The sequence below is a fragment of the Cinclus cinclus genome, chromosome 9 (genome assembly GCF_963662255.1).
Source record: "Cinclus cinclus chromosome 9, bCinCin1.1, whole genome shotgun sequence".
Taxonomy (NCBI): domain Eukaryota; kingdom Metazoa; phylum Chordata; class Aves; order Passeriformes; family Cinclidae; genus Cinclus; species Cinclus cinclus.
In genome coordinates, this window is record NC_085054.1 from 6,293,910 (window position 1) to 6,312,400 (window position 18,491).

An 18,491-nucleotide genomic window follows, 5' to 3' on the forward strand; every position below is an offset into this window, starting at 1 on the left:
ACACATTTATACATATGTGAAATTCAGGTATCAAAACTGAGCTTGCAGTTAAAAAACCCACCTAAATATCTACACTAAGAGAATAAATTTTATATCATATATTGGTGTGCATGGTTATCTCTTTCTTAATTGTTATGTGTCTATTTAGATTACTTTATATTAGATTTGGGAGAAATACAGGTGATGTAATATAAACATCTGAACTCTAAAAATTCCCTGCCAAAGGGAACAAGGACTGAAAGGAGGGGCAGGATTTCAAGATTTTTTTCCATAGTTCTGTATGTTATGACATGTACTCCTCCAATTTTACCTCATTTGTCTTTTCTCCACTTATTCCATTAGTCTTTCAAAATGGAGGCCTTTCTTTTAATGTATTAAAATTAAATATGCCTCTTACTGGAAAAAAATGATGTTAATATTATCATTACACATTAAAAAGATTTAAAATTAACTTTTTGTTAAACTGAAATTGTTTTGGTGGCACTGAGAAAAATACTGGATACTGCAACCTTGGTGCTATACTCTGTTGGTATCAATAAAGTTACCTTATTTTAAATACCAGTATAGTACAGATTGAGGAGTATTACTGGTGAAACAAGATATTCATTTCATTGTAAGAAAGCATTAATTTAGCTCAAAAATACACACATTATGGATAGACTGTGTTTCAAAAAGATAGCATTCAACTGGAATAATTTTGCAAATTAGAAACTTGTGAAAACTGAAAAAACTACGGGTTTTAATTAAAAAATTAAAATAATGTGTATTTTGTATTGGTGTAGAAATTTCTTTGGGTATACACATGGAAAAGTACTTTCATGTTTGTGTTAGTTAAACGTAGCCTATGCTGAAACATCATGGGGCAAGGAGAGCCAGAATTTTCTCTAATTTCCATTTTTAAATCAGGAGCCAATACCAATACACGGTGACAGACCCTCTAGTGTTAGAATATGACAGCAGCTCGGTGAAGTAACTCCTGATGCATTGCTCTGTCCTGTCTGATGGTGTGAGCTAAGTCAGTGTGAACTGGGCTGGGCTGGAGGAGGGTTCTTGGCTGTCTTTTATACTGAATGTGCAAGTTTAGAAAGTTGGTTTGTTGATCCTTGAGAACCTATTCAATAGCTAGATGTGGACTCACTGAAGACCTCATTAGCAAAAACATCTCAGCACAAAACCAGGGCCCCAGCCCCCCTGTTACCTCTCTAATACTGCAGTGAGAGAGCTGTGGCTTGTCTGTTGAAAACCATTTTCAGAACCACATTTTCTAATGTTAAGAACGTATCATCCAGTATTTTGCATCGTTTAACTGTTTGTGCATATTGACAGACTAAGTTTAAAGCTGAGAAATGAGAGCACAGCAGCTCTCTATCTCTTGCTGTGGTGTTGCAGAGATTGTCTGAATTTGCAAAGTTCTGTGTGGCATGCAGCGATAAAACTCTGACTTGAAAACTGACTCTCTGCTTCAGGTACAAGAAGGGCCAGAAACTGACTGCAGATGAGCACTTAAAGCTTTTACAAAAGGAGACAAAGCATACTTTGTTCATTCAGAAGGTGTGTGATAATGATGCTGGCCTCTATGTTGTTCGGGCTAAAAATTTGAACGGCACTACCTCTTCAAGTGCCATTCTTCACGTGCAAGGTAACAGGCCACCTATTGCAAGAATAGACTGGATAATGCTGTGTGTCATCTATATTAGTGTATCACTAATGTACTGGCTATTCACAAAATAAGTACAATATTGACTGCACCGGACTTAATTATCACATGTTGGATTTATTTTCTCACGCTGCATTTTCACAATATGTATCAAGCCACTTTTTATGACAAAATGGATATATTGCTTGTTTCTTTATTTGCCACTATTATGTGTTCATTCTACTTTCTCACAGTGATGTTGAGACAAAAACTTACTAAGATTTTTCTAGAATCTGAGGCTGAGTTTTGCTTTCTAAAAATGTAGGCATTCCAAACATTGGAAACAATTTTAATGGTTGTAGGTTTTAAATGTCAATATAGTGCCAGGTAGGCTGCTCAGATTGTTGTATATTTTGGGATATGTCTTCTTTTGCGATGCGTTGTGGAAGGTGTTGGAATTTTTTTTAAAGATAGAATGTATTTTTTCCAGCCACATGTTTGCTTGTGTGCTTACAAAAAATTATTTTTAGGACACAGCTTCTTAGTAAAGGTATCACACCATTCATGGTTGAAGTAACATAGATCAGATTTAAATATCTCTCAGCCCAGCATATAGTCTCCACAAAGGAAAGCTGCAGTAGTTCAGTAGAGTTGTGACTGTGCTACAGAACTGACCTAGAACCATCAGGATTTGTGTAAGTGGCATCTAGCCACACAACAGAAAAAATGTTTACAAAATGAAACATTCCAACATTCCACTGTGCTTAAATAGATGTCTGTGATACTTTGTCTGCCTTCTTACAAAGTTAAAGAAACAAATATTGCTAATAATCCTCTAAATTGTTTGTGTAAGACAAAATGTTAATAATTTATGAAGTGAGAATTGGTGCACGTTTAAAATTTTAACCCACTGATTTCAAACAGAATCAACCAAACTGGGGAAATACCCAAAAGTGTATTCAAATTTAAAACAAAAGAAAGGTCAGTCAAACAGAATTGACCTTTAACTTCAAAGCAGTAAATACAAACCAGTACTTCATCCACCTGCAGTTTGTATTTCCTTCTTGACAAGGACAACCACAAATGTATTTTTTTTATTAAAGTTCTGATTAGTTTAACTAATTCATAATAATGATGTAACTGTGTCAGTGGAAGACTCAGTTTATAAATCCTCAAATATAATTTCATTCTTTAGCCTCAGTATTTGTTGTATTTATACAGTAAAAAGAGTTGACAAATATCTACATGATTTTTCCTGCATCTTTTGATTACCAGCTTTTGTGTTACAATTGCATTGCTGTGGAAAATTTTTAAAGAGGAAATATTTACCTTCTCTTGCATAATTTGCTGGAATGAAGTAAACCTTTTACTGTGTAGCATGCTGTGAAAAGAATATATAGTGTAATTGCTGAGGGTTAGGTGTTTTGGCCCAGTGACTGCAACTTTTTTAAAAATTCCTACAACTTTGAAAAAGGAGTTCTCATGATATAACCTCACAGCAATGAGAGGGAGCTGGAGGAGGAAGTGGTGAACATAAGGGGGAACACAATGAGTTGTAATTTACTTGGTATTATCCTTAATGAACCACTTTCTAAGTTCAGTCATCTCCCAAAAATGTAGATTCGTAAGTATTTTCTCAGGTATCGATTTCACCTGTTTTCCTGCAGTGTATTTTCCATTTCACAATAAAGATAATTTAGATCTTAATAAATCATTGTAGAAGTATATAATAATACCTTTGTTTGTTTGTTTGTTTGTTTGTTTGTTAAAACTTTCCTCTGAGAATTTGAACATTTCTGTGAATTTTAGGTAAATAAAAGTTGATTTTGTGAGTGTGGTATTGAATCAACTTTCAGTCAGGAACACACAGCTTTTAATGGGTGTGTGGATATCAGCCACAATTTTAATTGGTGCAAGAAACAAGATTTTAAAAAGAGTGATTAGAGATACTGGATTCACAGCAGGACTCTGAAAATCTCATGGTTTTAATGTTTTGCTTTGTAAACAAAGACATAATCAACATTGCTTACTGCTGTGCTGGCAGTCTGGATTTAAATACCCTTTATTTAAGGACTCAAATGAGTCCTTAAAAAAATTACTGGAAAATTCCAGCTGTGTTCTGTTTAGCTAATCTATAAAAAAGGGAAGAAAAGGAGTGACAGTGCTGTAGTCTTGTGATGCACTAACATTTCTTTGAAGGAAAAAAGCACTCATTCTGTTGCAGCAGTAATATTAACATAATGCTTCCCACTCTCATGGGATTTTTAAATCGTTTATACTATGCCTGCTTTATTTTCTTCTCCTTTTAACCACACTAAAGAGCAGGGAATATATCTGGGTGTTTTGTTTTGTTCTAGTTCTTGGTTTATAACGCTGATTTCCCCTCATTGCAGTCACAGTTTTGAGCCTATATTTTCTTCAGGATCCCAAAAGGTTTACATCTTCCCAATGGCTCTGTTATGAAGAAGATGTAAGCCACAGTCCCACCATCCCTACAAGGTAGATATTAGGCACATAATTAACCTACACACCCTTCCTCCTTCCCCAAACGCAAACACACTAAGAAATTGGTGAAAGATATTGCCTGACTACAAGATACTGAGTCATGTGAAGGAGTGTTTATACAAGGTACCTAAATTTGGAGGGGGAAAGGAATAAGTTATTTTAATTTTTCAAGAGAAGAAGCCTGTCTGAGGTTGCAGGTTTGAGTGAATAGGCAGAGGGAGGATGAGTCATTACCCAGACTGGAGCAGATGTGGCTGGAGCTGCAATGGAGAAGGTGAGTTGCTCTCAATTGGCTGCTAAGGTATGCTTACTTCTGCACCTTTCTCTGGAGGCTTTTCTAGTGTAAAGGTGTCATTTCTCTGTCTGTATTATCAACTGTGGTCCAGAAGAACCGTCTTGAAAAATGACTGCCAAGACTTTAAAGGGGTTACACATGGTATTCAAGGAGTCTGGGTATTTCAGATCAATTGGGTCATGAGACCCACATAATATTTCTAATAAAGGAATCCTTCTGTTTGTGTTAGGAGCTTGACTGAGACAAAACCTCAAAACAATGAAGTGCAGTGTTGATTTAGTGTAATGCTGAGCAAATCCAAAGTCTCTAAGCAGTGTGGTGGGAATCTGCCTGTCCTAAATTCATAAAGACAGGTGAAGTTCATAAAATTGCTAATATCCCATTTCAAGACACCAGAGACTGGAAATTACATGCCTAGAGTAAATAGATTAAGAAAAACTGTGAAGAAATTTAATTTAAACACTGGCTGTTAAAACCAAATTGGCTTGACCTGCACACCTGTGTGTGAGAGAGACTAGGCAAGGATGAAGGCTGTGTAATAGACATTCAAAGGTGAACTTTTCTCCTGCAGTTTTTGCGTTGTTCCAGGTTGATGATTTTTCTGTGCTTATTCACCAGTTTGCAGCATAACTGCACTGGTTCCTACAGGTAGCTCATGGAATATTTAATAGTTGACAAAATTATTGTCTGAAGCTGTAAGAGTGGTATTTCAGTACCACTGGCTACCTGGTTATTTTTTCCTGCAATGGAGGAACAGATCTGTTCTTTCTAACCTTTGTGGATGTGGACATCATGGGATGTCCAGCCAAGAAATAATTTGTGATTAGCAAGTTGTCTTTTGGGTTTCTGTTATGATATAATCGGAAAACCATTCATGAAATATAACCATCCATTCTATTTTGGAGGTTGCTGTAAGATGATAAAATCTTCTTTTACAGCAGACTTTTTTGAGATCAAGCCTCTGCCTGAAAGAATTGTAGGAACTGTCACTTCATGGTTTTATTTGCACATACTTTTCCCTTTGCTCTCTAGAAACTGAACATTACAGTTTTTGTATTCTGCTGCCTTAATGACATAAAGTCGAGATGTGGTCAGATCATTATCACTGTCACTATTTCTCTTGGATTTTTTTTTTTATTTTTTAATGGTACAAATCATTCTGGTATGAGATGCAACATGACTTCATGAGATATTCCAAACTGCACAAATAATGGAATCCAGCCAAATTTATCCCAAGGAGTGGCTGAAGGACACTTAACGTTTACTGTTGGAATAGAAGCTAATCGTGTTCTACTTGTGACCTATTGCTAAATGCCTGCAAAGAGTAGGCAGGGCTGCAAACGTGATTCTCTTGTTTGAAGTGAAGCAAATTTCTGTGCTTCAGGTGCATGCAATGCAATGGGGGTGGCAGCTTGCACATGCTAACCTCCAACAGCTAAGAACTGAGAGGTTTGGGCTGCTCTGGCTGGCTAATACAGAGGTCACAGAAGGTTAGCACAAATATGGGAGAGCAAAACTTTCATTCTTTTGCTTTGTATTGGCACCTCAGTCCTACAGTGCATAGGAAGAATAGAAAAGCAGCTAAGCTTAAAAGCTTATTGCAACTAAGAGCTCACCTAAGGAGTGAATTTATTAATGCAGTGGCCAAAATGTCTGCCTCATGATGCCAGCAAGGCCACACTTGGCAAAAATAGCCCTTGGCTCAATAAATTTGGGTTTAGAAGTTGATGGGCACCTGTGTGAGATAAGCTGATTTTTGTTTCAAAATAGCATAAAGAAAAGGTTTTCGTCCTTAAACAGTGGAGTAATGGTGGCATGACAGTTCCAAACTGTCATTTAACGCACATTTCAGTAACTTTCTATTTCAGAGAAGGCCAGTGATAACTTTAGTTAAATATTTTGGAAATGTGGCACAATTTATACTAAAAGGGTCACATTCTTTATATGATAGAGATGCAGAATGTTCATTTTTATTGTTGGATGTCCTTGGGTGTTCTTCTTGTGTTAATGTCTTCTGCTTTATATTCCCTGTGTCAAGAACACTTAGTCTGAATTCTGAGCTTGTCTTCTCTTTTTAGTGCAGCTTCGTAGGTGGAATATAAGTGGAACCTCGGGTGGTAGTACAGTGGTTCAATCAATCCACCTTTACAGCTCATTAAAATACAAGTCACGGAAAGCAATGCTTTTATTCAGTACAAACTGATCCTGATGATCAAAATTTCTTCGATTTTGATGGGTTAATTTGTATTGATCAGTCCTTGCAGTGGTTCAGGTGTCATCTGTCCCTCCACAGCTGGCATGAAGCTAGCACAAAATCAATCTCATGTGCTTTGGGTACTGCAGTAGAAAGGCAATTACTTGCCCATTCCTCATCTGAACCAAATTTGTACTGGATGATGTGGTAGTACATGGTCTCAGTATTAATGGTGGCCAAAATAATGATGTAGTCAAAGTTGTAGAGAGGCCTCATTCTGCCCTTCATATTTGTTGCAAATATCAATTTTTTGAAATATTTTCAATAATTTTTTTTAAACTAAAATAATGGGGGGGAGGGAGATGAAGAAAGTGTGATGTACAAAAATGCACTAAGTGATCAAATTTTCTTTCATGACTTTTTCACTTTAAATTTGTGTGGAATAATTAATCTACTGCCTTCCCCGAAACAATAATTCACACGGACTTGCCTAATACCTTACCAAACAACATGATTCTTTAGCACTTCCATGGAACTAATACCACTATGCTGATGCATGATATTCTTGGGTGCTTATTATCCATGTTTTTTAGCAAATGTTATGTTAGATAGATAAATGATATATGTCAACTAACTGACTTGCAAATAAGTTATCCTGAGTTCCAGGCACCAGTAAAGGTTCTCTTGTCTTTCAATGTGATGAATTTTATGAGAACAGATTATTTTCATCAGTTGCTGTAATTGTGTCTTTTAAAACACAGTGAACACTGATTTCTTTTTTTTTTTTTTTTTTTTTTTTTTTTTTTTTTTTTTTTTTTTAGTACAAGGAGAACAGCCAAACTTCATACAAAAGTTTGGGCATAAAATTCTGCAAGAAGGAGAAGATTTAATCCTGCATTGCACTATACATGGGAAGCCCAAACCACATGTCTACTGGACAAAGGATGATATCCAAGTGGTATCTGGAGATATCAGTGTATGTTCTAATGTTCTTGAAATTTTTCTTGGGAGAAAGGTAATTTTTATTGCTTTATGCTACTAATTATCCCTTATTTGCATTCTCTCATTTTACAGATTGAGAAATTAGGAGATACCTATTGCCTTTTAAAAAGAAATGTAGTCCTTGCTGATACTGGGAAATATATCTGTGTTGCCAGCAATGAAATTGGAAAGGCACATTGTTCTGCTTTTGTGACAGTGATAGGTGATTCATCCTGCCAGCTGCATGCCTTTTTGGCACCCTCTTGCCTTATTACATGAGCAACTTGTTTCCACTAATGTACATGTTTTGTTTCAGAGAAAAATAAACCCCCCAAAACTTCCAGTGTAACTCAGGCTAAACTAGAATGTGAAGATGGATACTTTTCAGAAGAGGTGAATGTCACCACAAGGGAGCTGGTACAAGCCCAGGACACACCATGTGAGAGAGAGGAAAGGCCAGTGGCCAAATGTACTCCAGTAAGGTAACATGCATCTTAATCCATGGCACAATTTGTACTACTGCAACAACTGTAAGGACTTTGATTTACAAAGCCCACATCAAACACTCTTCCTAATCTATGAATTCTAGGGCAATGTATGTTATGAGCATAATATGTGACTCCCTTTTTCACTTAATTCATCATCAAAAGATACGTAATTTTTAGCTCAAAGAACTTGTAATATATTAGAAAATTGAGACTGTGCAAGGTATTTATGTTTAGTGAAATATTTTTTTTGAGATCTAGGCATCTTAATCTAGATATTAATATAAGATTGAAGATCTTAAAACACAAAAAGTATTCCAGAATTTCAAATTGATGGAGCGACATGAAATTTCATGAACAGAATATACAAGAAAGGTGTTCTATTAGGCAAATATAATTCTGAAGAGTAAGTAGCAATCCTAATAAGACAGGAACTGTCGTTGTTGATTAAGCGATTAAAGATAACAATATTTCCAACTGTGCAATTTCATATTAAAGAAATGGGATACATGAAGTCACTAATCCCTGTGACTTTTAGCACAGGATGAATTTAGGCTCTGATAAAAAAAGAGTATTTTTGCCTTTAAATTTCTGAGGTTTGTCTATCTAGATGTAGTGCAACATGTAAACATAAAGGAAAGTTTTTGCATGTGTTGATTTAAAAGCTTTGTCCTTATTGTCTGACCTGCCTGCACACCTCATAGCCAGCTGATGAAGAACTGATCCCACATATTTTGTTCAGGGCTCTATTCCATATTGCTGCTATATGGCAGATATTCCTAAGTAAAAAATGACATGCAAAATCATCATAATTTCACTTAAGTCAAATAGAGAATTCAGCATGACTAAAACATGTAGAAAGGTTAGATTTATCCCAATTATTTTTTCTTCTGTTGTTTATAGCTAAAGTGTCTTGTGGTCAGTAAGAAGACATTTAGAATATTTTATGTTCTCTCTGTAATCAGTCCGTTTAATCTCCAATCTTTTATTTTCACAAGACCACAAAGAACTGTCTATGCCGCCATTAAAAATATGGGCAACATTAAATGATCTTTTAAAAACGGGTTTAAAGAGAAGCTCTGGTTTCAAGGAATGCATCTTGAACTTGAGAGGCCATAAGAGATTAACAACTTGAGACATGGTCCTATTCTTCTGCGTGATGCAGTGGAACAGAAGATGGACTGAACTTCAAGCTGCCTGATTCCTGAGCATGTTTGTGTTGTTTGCTGTGTCCACTGGTAGATATTGACCATGGGTGAGGAGCAGATGAATTTTGGGTGCTATCCAATATATATCTAGATTCCAATTTGTATTTTGTTTCTTTACAAAGAAATCCTTATTAAAATTCACCTGTGTACAGCATTTATTATATAGTGATTTATAGCTTATTTTGGGTTTGCTCTGGATTGTTGGACAAATCTAACAGAAGGTGATGATGGAGAAAAGAAACATCCTCTTTCAAAACTGTAGATTTCCTTGGTGACTCACTAGTACCCATGATTGTATTCTTCTACAAATTCCATCAGTGGTATTAATTCCATCAATAGATTTTCCTACTAGCTAATATAGACAATTACGATTTAAAACAAAATGATCTTATAAATACAGAATACGTCAGTTTATTAAATACAGAGTGAATTGACATAATTCTAACAACTTTGAGACATTTTTTGGAGGCCAGCCACCAAAATAGTGGTTACTTATATTGGCAAACCTTGTCTAGTGCTTGCTTAGTAGCAGGAATGTCTTTGGGGAAGAGAAAGTCTCTCTCTATGTCAGTAAAACAAAGAAGTCTTCCACTGCAATGTTTCTGCTTTCAGGGCTAGATTTGTGTGACAGTACAGTCCATTTCCAGTTGGTGCCTGCCATTGCAGTTCAAAGGAGTGGACTATGAAGTGTTACTAGTGCAGGCTTCAAAGCACTTTTTTATTTTAGCCATTCTTCAATACAAGAATTCCTTAAGAACCACAGTGTCTATTCACGGTATTAAAAAAAACCCCAACTGGAATTGAATCTTTTGGATTGTAGGCCAGTCATTAGCAGGATGAATCGTTGTCTCCATCTCTTGAATTCAGAGTTTAGGTGTGTTTTTCAATTTATTGCAAAGCTTTGTGTAGGGAAAGACAAGACTTTTGTAGTGTGATCAATTTGCAGCATAGGAAAAGGTCCATTTTGGATGGTTGTTTGGCTGCCACAACAGCAAGCAGAACAGTCACCCTTGCAGATAACAGTTCTTGAGCTTGATCCATCTGCTTCATATTTTCAAAGTCCTACCTCTGAAAATTTTGTGAAATAATTTACACTTCTCAGACTTCAGCTTCAGTGCACTCTCAATGGCTTGGCCAAACACCACAGATACACACGGATTCCACGCGCACTGTGCAATTCCCTGTCCTCCAAGATTCTGTCATTCAGTATATGCCCATTGATTAGACCTACTGTGGTTTTGCATACCACTGAAATGCAATCACACTTCTCACAAGGAGCAGATAGGTATTGAAGCAGGGCAGCATTTTTGTGCTTCATCCAAGTAGTTGTCATCTGTGCAAAATTGGCGCCGAAATAGCATATTTAAAAATTGCTTAAATAGTAATATTAAAACATTAGACGTTTTTCTCCATCAAGTTGCAGGCTGGATAGCAGAAACTTAAATTTATTTCCAAGTTGAAGTACAGGCACAGAGAGGAAATGAGCTGGGAAAAAAATATCATGTACATGTCTTCACCTGATCACATAAATCACTTGCTTGACGTTATGGAAAAGTCAGTGGCACCCTGCCCACAGAAGAGTCACAAGGTTATGTATATGTGCACGTAAATATAGTAGCTGCAGACTGAGGCACTTGCTCTGCATATATACCCTGTATCTCTCACAGATTTTTCCAAAATGGAATGAAGACAACTGTCAAACATCTTACGGATCCTATGCAATCGCCTTTCCCAACTAAGCCCCTCGTTTGCAGGTGTTATTTAGACTCAGAGATGTCACAGAAAATGCAGTGTTTCTAGGTGTGCTCACAGAGGACTGAAAAAGTACATATCAGATGTCCATCCCCTTCCTCCCCCCAAATCATAAACTCCCTAAAATTAATGTTCTTTTCTCAGCTGGAACCTTTTAGTATGGCCTATATGATTTCCTATTTATAAATTCATTCTGTGAAAATGAAAGTGTAGAATTCAGTACTTGCTGATCTTGGATGCTCATCAAATTTAAAGTATTGGGTTCATTTTGCTTTCCCTCAATTGTTAGACTATGAGAAAAAATTGAATATTTGAGGGTTTTTTCCTCTTGATTCACAAAACATAACTCAGGAAAAATAAGTGTAAATCTTTCTTTAAATAATACATGGGGCAAACCAGAAATCTGTGTATCTGTTCTGTGTATCTGTTTTCTTACAAAATAGTAGAAAGTGATGTTTATAAATAAATAAAAATCTATCAACCTTCTTTTGCCAATAAGTAACACAGATACTGCTCCAAGACTTCCCAGAGAATGGATCCATTATGAAAAATGGTGTGTTTGTTTCTTTTTATTTTACAACATTCATAGTTGTCCATAGATTTATTAAAAGGTTTTCAAAACTGATTTTATATATATACATGTTATATATATTGTGTATATATATATATATATATATATATATATATATATATATATATATATGTAATGTTAAGGACTGTCTCAGTGTTAGATAAAACTTGTCCCCAGCACAATGATGTTAATTACTGTTTTGTGGAAGGAAATGGATCACTTAGGTATACTCTTTACTCAGGGGGCAAGGATTTTTTAGTAGGGCCTGCTCTCTGAAGTGCTGAGAAGGTAAATGTTTTTCTTTCTTCCTTGTTCCACATACATAAATGCGTGAGGATGATACATAAAGAAATAATATACAAGGAAAACTTGTCACAAGTGGGATCTGTAAATCTTCACCTTAGGTATTTTGAAGGAGATGATAAAAGTGACACCTATCAACATGAAGTTAGTGACTAGGAACCCTGGTAGTGTGGTTTCCAGAAAGTTTTCCCCATATGAAACAGGTAATTTCTAACCTCACTTGGTGCTTTAGTTTTCTTTTCTACTTTGTAAGCAGCTGACAGTGCCTTCTTCAGTAACAATTTTTTGCAAGCAGGTTTTAGTCTGCATTGAAAAATGTTGATGTATCTTGCATATTCAATTACAGTGGCTCAGATAAGAATCATAAGCACCTGAAAAGGCAGCAGCCTTTCAAAAGCCAGCTGCAGCAGACAAACGTGGATATTCTTGTACATATAACTCAATTTATAACCTGCATTTAAGGTTCTAAAGTTTTTGTTATAAAGTAGTGTTTGTAGTATTAGCAGGGAAAGAGAAGTTGATAAGGGTGGTGGAAATGTGATTTGATTTTAAGTCATGATTTAGTGGTTTAATAGTTTAGAATTTTTTAGTTATTTATGAGTTTAAGGAAAGTGGGTGGGAGAAAGGAAAGCTTTTCTAAAGTATACTTGGACAACTGGAAATTCAACTAGAATATTATATATAAATATACTCTGGGTTCTGTTTTGTTGGTTCTATAAGGACATAGGACAGCATTTTTACAGTGAGAAGTTTTATGTGAAGCTTTATTTCATGACTCCCTTGGTTCACGTAGTTGAAGGAGAGAGCAAAATGAAAACAGTAAATGAAAGGAGATATAGTAGTTATTGTGTAGGAATGAATGGAAGTAAGAAATAAGGGAGACAGCAAAAATGGAAGGAGAGATGGGAATGGGAAAGGTACTGATCCTTTTTACACAGTTTGTAAATTGGCATTTGTAGATAGATTAAGGGACCAGGAAAGAAACAGGATTTATGTGGCATTGGCTGTGCAGCTACTGCAGAGTAATGAACAAAAGTAAAAATTGTGAATTTTAAAGAGATGTATTAGGAAATTCCTCTCAAAAAAAGCACAGTGAAAGCTTGTTTAGGTGGCACTTTGAATTTTTAAGTGTTCAAGGAAAAAAATGAACTTTGTCTTTAACTTCTGACTAGCATCTTCAGCTTTCAAGGCATCTTCATGTAGGCCTATTAAAGCAGCTCCACTGATCAAGTCATTAGGATTATTACTATTAATCAAAGTGATTCACACGAACAGGTTGCAGGTGTCCACACCACAATGTTACACTGTGTTGAATATCACCTGCCACTCTTCAAATGTGGCTTGGCCTGCAATGTGCTACATGTGCTCAACATTGGCAGTACAGAGTTTATACTTCAGTAGCAGACTGAAGCAGATGTTGAAATCTTCATTACTATCCCGCATTTAAATGTCTTCCTGACAAAAAAGAAGTCTTTTTCATTATCTGGATCTGATTTTTGTTTGATGCTGGAGCAAGAAATAATGTCATTTTTGCCAGCAGTGTCTTAGCTGCACAATAACACTGAAGTTATCCTTCTAATTTTTCTTGTGGCTACACTGTGTGACGTTAAACATGGAGAAATTATGTGCTATCAATGTGACAGGAGGCATGTGGGATAAATAATTAATATTTCATTGAGGATATGAGATAAATATTCCACTGTTATGAAATTTCATTTCTGTATTTAAACTAAAAAAGTGAGAAGGTACAGACTTCCATTGAAATGGTAGCAGATGATTAAAAGCAAATGTAAAAGTTAAAAAAAAGGAAAGAAATTATTTTTAAAATACAATATATCTGTATTTGAATGTGGGAAATTTCTTCCCTTGTAACTATTATGGTTTTCAGTCATTGTCAACTTGATGGAAATAGAAACATGAAATTCTGACCATCTCAAAACTTCAGAAGTGACAGGTTTTATATTTCTGTCATTTAAAAACTATCATAAGGTCATACATTTTAAATTTTTTATCTGATTTAGACATCATCATTAAGCTGGCTGCATTTTTTAAGTTTGCAAATACTAGCCTGTGTTTTTCTTCAAGTTTTTTTTATTTGTTTAACTACAGAGAAAAACAACTGTCTGTTAATTTAGCAGGCCTCTGTTTAGGAATGGAAATTTTATACCCTTTACACGAATTTCTTGGGACATTTTACGTCTTTCAGTCCAAGCTAGCTTGAGCTCCCCCTCATTGCATAGGGTTGCATTTGCCCTATTAAGTCTTGTACAGAGTGATTAGGCTCTCTGAAATCCATTTGCACCAGGAAATTAGAAATGAGCTGTCATACTTGGAGGTGCTGTGAGAGTTCAGGTAGTGCCAGTGCAGAGACTGTTCCTCCAGCTTGTGTTGCTGTTGATACTGCTGCATGCCAAGAGCAGCCACGAAGCTGCCACCTCATGGGATGGATAAACTAAAGGACAGATCAAATTTGTGAAGTGTTTTTATGAAATCGTGGCAATATGTCATTTCTTATTTCTTTCAGATCTGCAAACTATAACGTTAAGACTCCCTTGCAGGAATCACAGCAGTGAAACTCTCTGTCTCTCCTTGGCATTTTCTGCCTCTCTTGCTGGAGAGGCTTCAGGTTGTTTTCACACACAAGTGCAGCTGATAGCACAAAACTCCAACCAGTATTTACTTATCTGGGAGTTCTCAGGGAGATCCTTTTCTATGTGGAACTTGGTAACTGCAGACTGAAGTCCTCCTTTCCCCAAACCAGCTAAGCACATGCTTGATTTTAAGCAAGCAATTTTAAGTAGTCTTATGTGCTAGTTATGTGCTTAAAGAGTTTTCTAGATAGGCAGGAATAGAAACAGGCAGATGATGTGGTGTGGTAAAACACCTCCCATTCCAGCCATAAACAAGAGGAGCCTTCTAACTCTGATGTCTGTCTCAGAAGCAACCACTCTAAAGCACAATTAGCTGTGTAGTGGCAAAGCTGGGCTAGTGGAAGGTCACAAACCAGCACACTGTTCCATGGTCTGAGCTCTGCACAAGGCCTACACAGGTCTCGAAAAAAGCTGTTAGACTTAAAACCTTCTTTCTTAAAAATGACGGTTTTTGTCTGTGTCAATTTGCTTTCACAAAATTTGTGTTTCTGCGCCTTGTATGCTACTGTTTGTTCTGGTTAACTGCTTGGAACATACAACAGAAAAACTGCAAATGAAACAAAAACAACCCTGTATATCACCAAACACAATTTTAGAATTCAAAGTGACAGAAAAAAAAAAAGAGTTTAAACAGTGTATTCCAATAGTGTGCAGCCACTTGTCTGAGCTCAGCTTACTTATTTAGTCTGGTGATTGACATATGCATTTGGTGTGGCTTCTTGGATGTTTTATAATGCAAGAAAGTCAGAAGAATCTCACTGATATGATGACTTTGGACTTGTCCTTATGCTCTCCAAAAATGCTTTTTATTGATTTCTTTGTCTTGTGATTATGATTTAGGAAATTTGCAATGTAAACCTCACTTGGTAAACTAAACTGAATTATAAATCAAAAGCTTTGGAAGGGCTGAGGTTTCCTCAGTGAATCCCTTTTGTGCCTCCAGAATTAGCATTGTCAATCAAAACCAACAGGCGGTGTACGGTTACAGAGAGTGGATCCCCTCTCACAAGACACTTTCTTTTGGGAAACCAATCAGAACTGGCACTGACATGATGAGGCAGACCTGACAGCGGAGCTGGGGTATATAAAGTCAAACAACTATGTTAGCACTTCTGAGCAGTCGTGCATTCCCCGCCTCGCCTCGGGTGTAGGGATTGCAAAAAAACAAAACTACACTGTCAAGACTGTGTAGTTTTGTTTTTATGATTAGAGGCTCTTCAATTCTCATGCTGGGATTGTCTAAAAAAATCTTACTCTGGATAAGGACGTCGTTCAAGAAGATTTCGTTGGGCTTAGCCCACCCTTGCAGGCACTTTGAGAGATCAGGTTAGTAGCATGTTTCTGCTGGTGTAATAAGTGTTTTATCAGTCATTAATAATTCTGATACAATCTATAATTTATAAGTTTTCTCACAGGGGGTTATAGATTTCAGGGTATGGACATGAAACACTTAAATTCTCTGTCAAGGTTATATCCTTAATTTCTGGAGTAGGCTTTGATAACTCTCAGCAAAAAGTATTTTTTTCCAGTGCATTTTATTGCTAAAGACTACATAAATTAAGATTCTAAAAGTGCATGGAAACATGTGCTTAACTTAAAAACTCCTTTCTGTTGGGAGTGTTCAAGGTTATGCTGGTGAGAGATAAACTGAGAAGCTCCAAGAATAGCTCTGATAAAATGCACATGGTATCAGCTAAGCGCTGATGACTTTTTAAGGGAAACAACTGCTAAGGTATCACTTACACAGCAGCTCTGGAACACTTGTCTGCTGTCATTCATGGCTGAGAAGGTTATTTCTGGAACATGACATTTTAGATGCATACTTTCAATTCTAATTATACAAGAAGCCTTATAAGATCAGATCTTCATCACCCAGAGTTTGCTTGGACAATGAAATACAGAAACTTTGTGGGAACTCAATGGAAATTCTTCTTAATTAAGTTATTTCTCATCTCTTCTGGAAACTAGATGTATATATGAACTTTCATAATGTTTAATTGTATTGTAAAGTTATTTCCATTTTTTTTTTCTGAGCTTCAAAGCATAGTCATAACTGAACCTGAAAATCCCAATAGAATATCCAGTTCTGCCCTTATGCTCTTATTGCATGCGTTCATCAGGTCTGATTTCTATGAAAGAACCCGTGTAATGAAGAATTCCCCCCCCCTGTGAGAGGTAGTATAAGTTTGGCTGACTCATAGTGAAAGAAACTTCACTTTCTCATTTTTAATTTAAGCTTGGGACTGTCACAAAATCAGGCACAAAAGCCAAAGTAAATGGAAGTAAATATGTGAGTAAGATTGGCTTGTAATATTGTCAGGCTAACCACTGTTTGTTGAGACCAGATATGCTCTCAGGGGATTTTTTAATGAGAAAAAAATGTAACTTTTAATGGATGTGTGGTAATATTAAGATAACAGATACTTTTTAAAAACTGTACAATTCAACATCAGTAGATAAATAGATCCTGAAAATATAAAATATCAACACACAAGCTTTTCTTGTGCCAGTGTATTATTTCAAAGTAGGATCTTGTGGCATAGCAAGAGAAAGCAAACTTTCTTTCAGATTTCACATGGCTTTGCAGTTGTTCAAGCCATCAGTGTCAGTGGCTACTTTATATCCTAGCTCACATTTCGAAGGTGGCTGTTTTCCCATATTCAAAATTCCACTGAGATACTCTCTAAGAAAGAGGAGAATTTTATCTACATCTTTCATGACAATATGCTTCTGTAAAGTGAAATTGTTCACTACTTACAGAGTGCTTTTAAAATAGAGTCTCTTAGCATTTTTGGCACTGTAAATGCCACATTAATCAATATTATTATTTATTATTAATTTATTAATAATGCATTATTTGCACTATTAAGCTAAATTAATTGTAGATCACATTTCTTTCAATTGCTTCTGAGTGACCTGGTTGTCTTGTCATTGCAGAATGCAAATATTTTACACCAGTAAAATTTAAAAAAAAATACACAGAGAAATTTTTTTTTCCTGGCAGATAAAAAAGTTAATAGACAAAGAGAGGCAGCCTGAATGACCTGTGGAAGGTCACCCAGTGAGACAAGCAGAATTTTGTCTCCTGCTGCATACTTGCAATGCCAAAGCACAGCTCCACTAAATGTAATGGTTTCCTATCCAATTCAGCCAAGCATGCTCCAAGAGAAATTTGGTATACAACTTTATCAAAATCCACAATCTTTTCATTTCACCACATTGTTCTGATTTAAGACTGAGAAGAGAAGATTGTTCAGAGATTAATTACAAATATTCTTAAAATCTTGCAAGAAGTGTGCGAATATAATTACGTTTTCACCATTGATATCTAATTACGGGGGGTTTTTTTTGCTTGCAGAGTGCCTGTAAAGATGACGACGAAAGCACCAACATTTACACAGCCATTACAAAGTGTTGTGGCACTGGAGGGTAGTGCCGCAACCTTTGAGGCTCATATTAGTGGTAAGGTTTTCATTCACTCTTCCAAGATTTCTTATTGTTTATCACTAATTTGTTTTCTACTGTTTATGCTAAGAAAAATGACAACACCTTTCATAGATCATAATCTGGTATGAATGGGTAAAGGTGAGTGCTGAAATATGGATGTATACCCATATCATACAGTCCTGAACAGCACCCTTAAATGTATAAGCATAAAAATACATAATGTACTAATAAGGGCACTTCATGATATTTCATGTATCATCTTTTTTGACAATGACTGGTCAGAACCATAAGTCAGGGTGCAAAAAGCAGGGTTTATGTTAGTTTTTCAAAGACCTGTCATTAACCTTTACTCTAGCTAAGCTGTATTTCTACTTTCCATGTCCTTAAATTTACTTAATTCCAGAGTTCTAGGAGGGGGATTAAAAGCACAAAATCTAGGCCCAACTGGCCACTGAAGAGGGTA

At 36.1% G+C, this 18,491-nt stretch overlaps 2 protein-coding genes across 3 annotated transcripts in view; both read left to right on the forward strand.

Annotated features, from left to right (window-relative positions):
• CCDC141 (coiled-coil domain containing 141) overlaps positions 1-9,215 on the forward strand; it is a 57,503-nt gene extending 48,288 nt beyond the window's left edge. For both annotated transcript variants that reach the window (XM_062498407.1, XM_062498408.1), the window contains 5 exons: positions 1,467-1,639; positions 7,452-7,606; positions 7,705-7,834; positions 7,928-8,092; positions 9,160-9,215. In XM_062498407.1, coding sequence (XP_062354391.1) covers positions 1,467-1,639; positions 7,452-7,606; positions 7,705-7,834; positions 7,928-8,092; positions 9,160-9,215 — 679 coding nt within the window. The remainder of the gene's footprint in view (positions 1-1,466; positions 1,640-7,451; positions 7,607-7,704; positions 7,835-7,927; positions 8,093-9,159) is intronic.
• Positions 9,216-17,952: 8,737 nt separating this feature from the next.
• The window catches only part of TTN (titin), a 237,732-nt gene continuing 237,193 nt past the window's right edge, over positions 17,953-18,491 (forward strand). The window contains exon 1 of the mRNA XM_062498574.1: positions 17,953-18,043. Within this exon, the coding sequence (XP_062354558.1) occupies positions 17,953-18,043 (91 nt within the window). The remainder of the gene's footprint in view (positions 18,044-18,491) is intronic.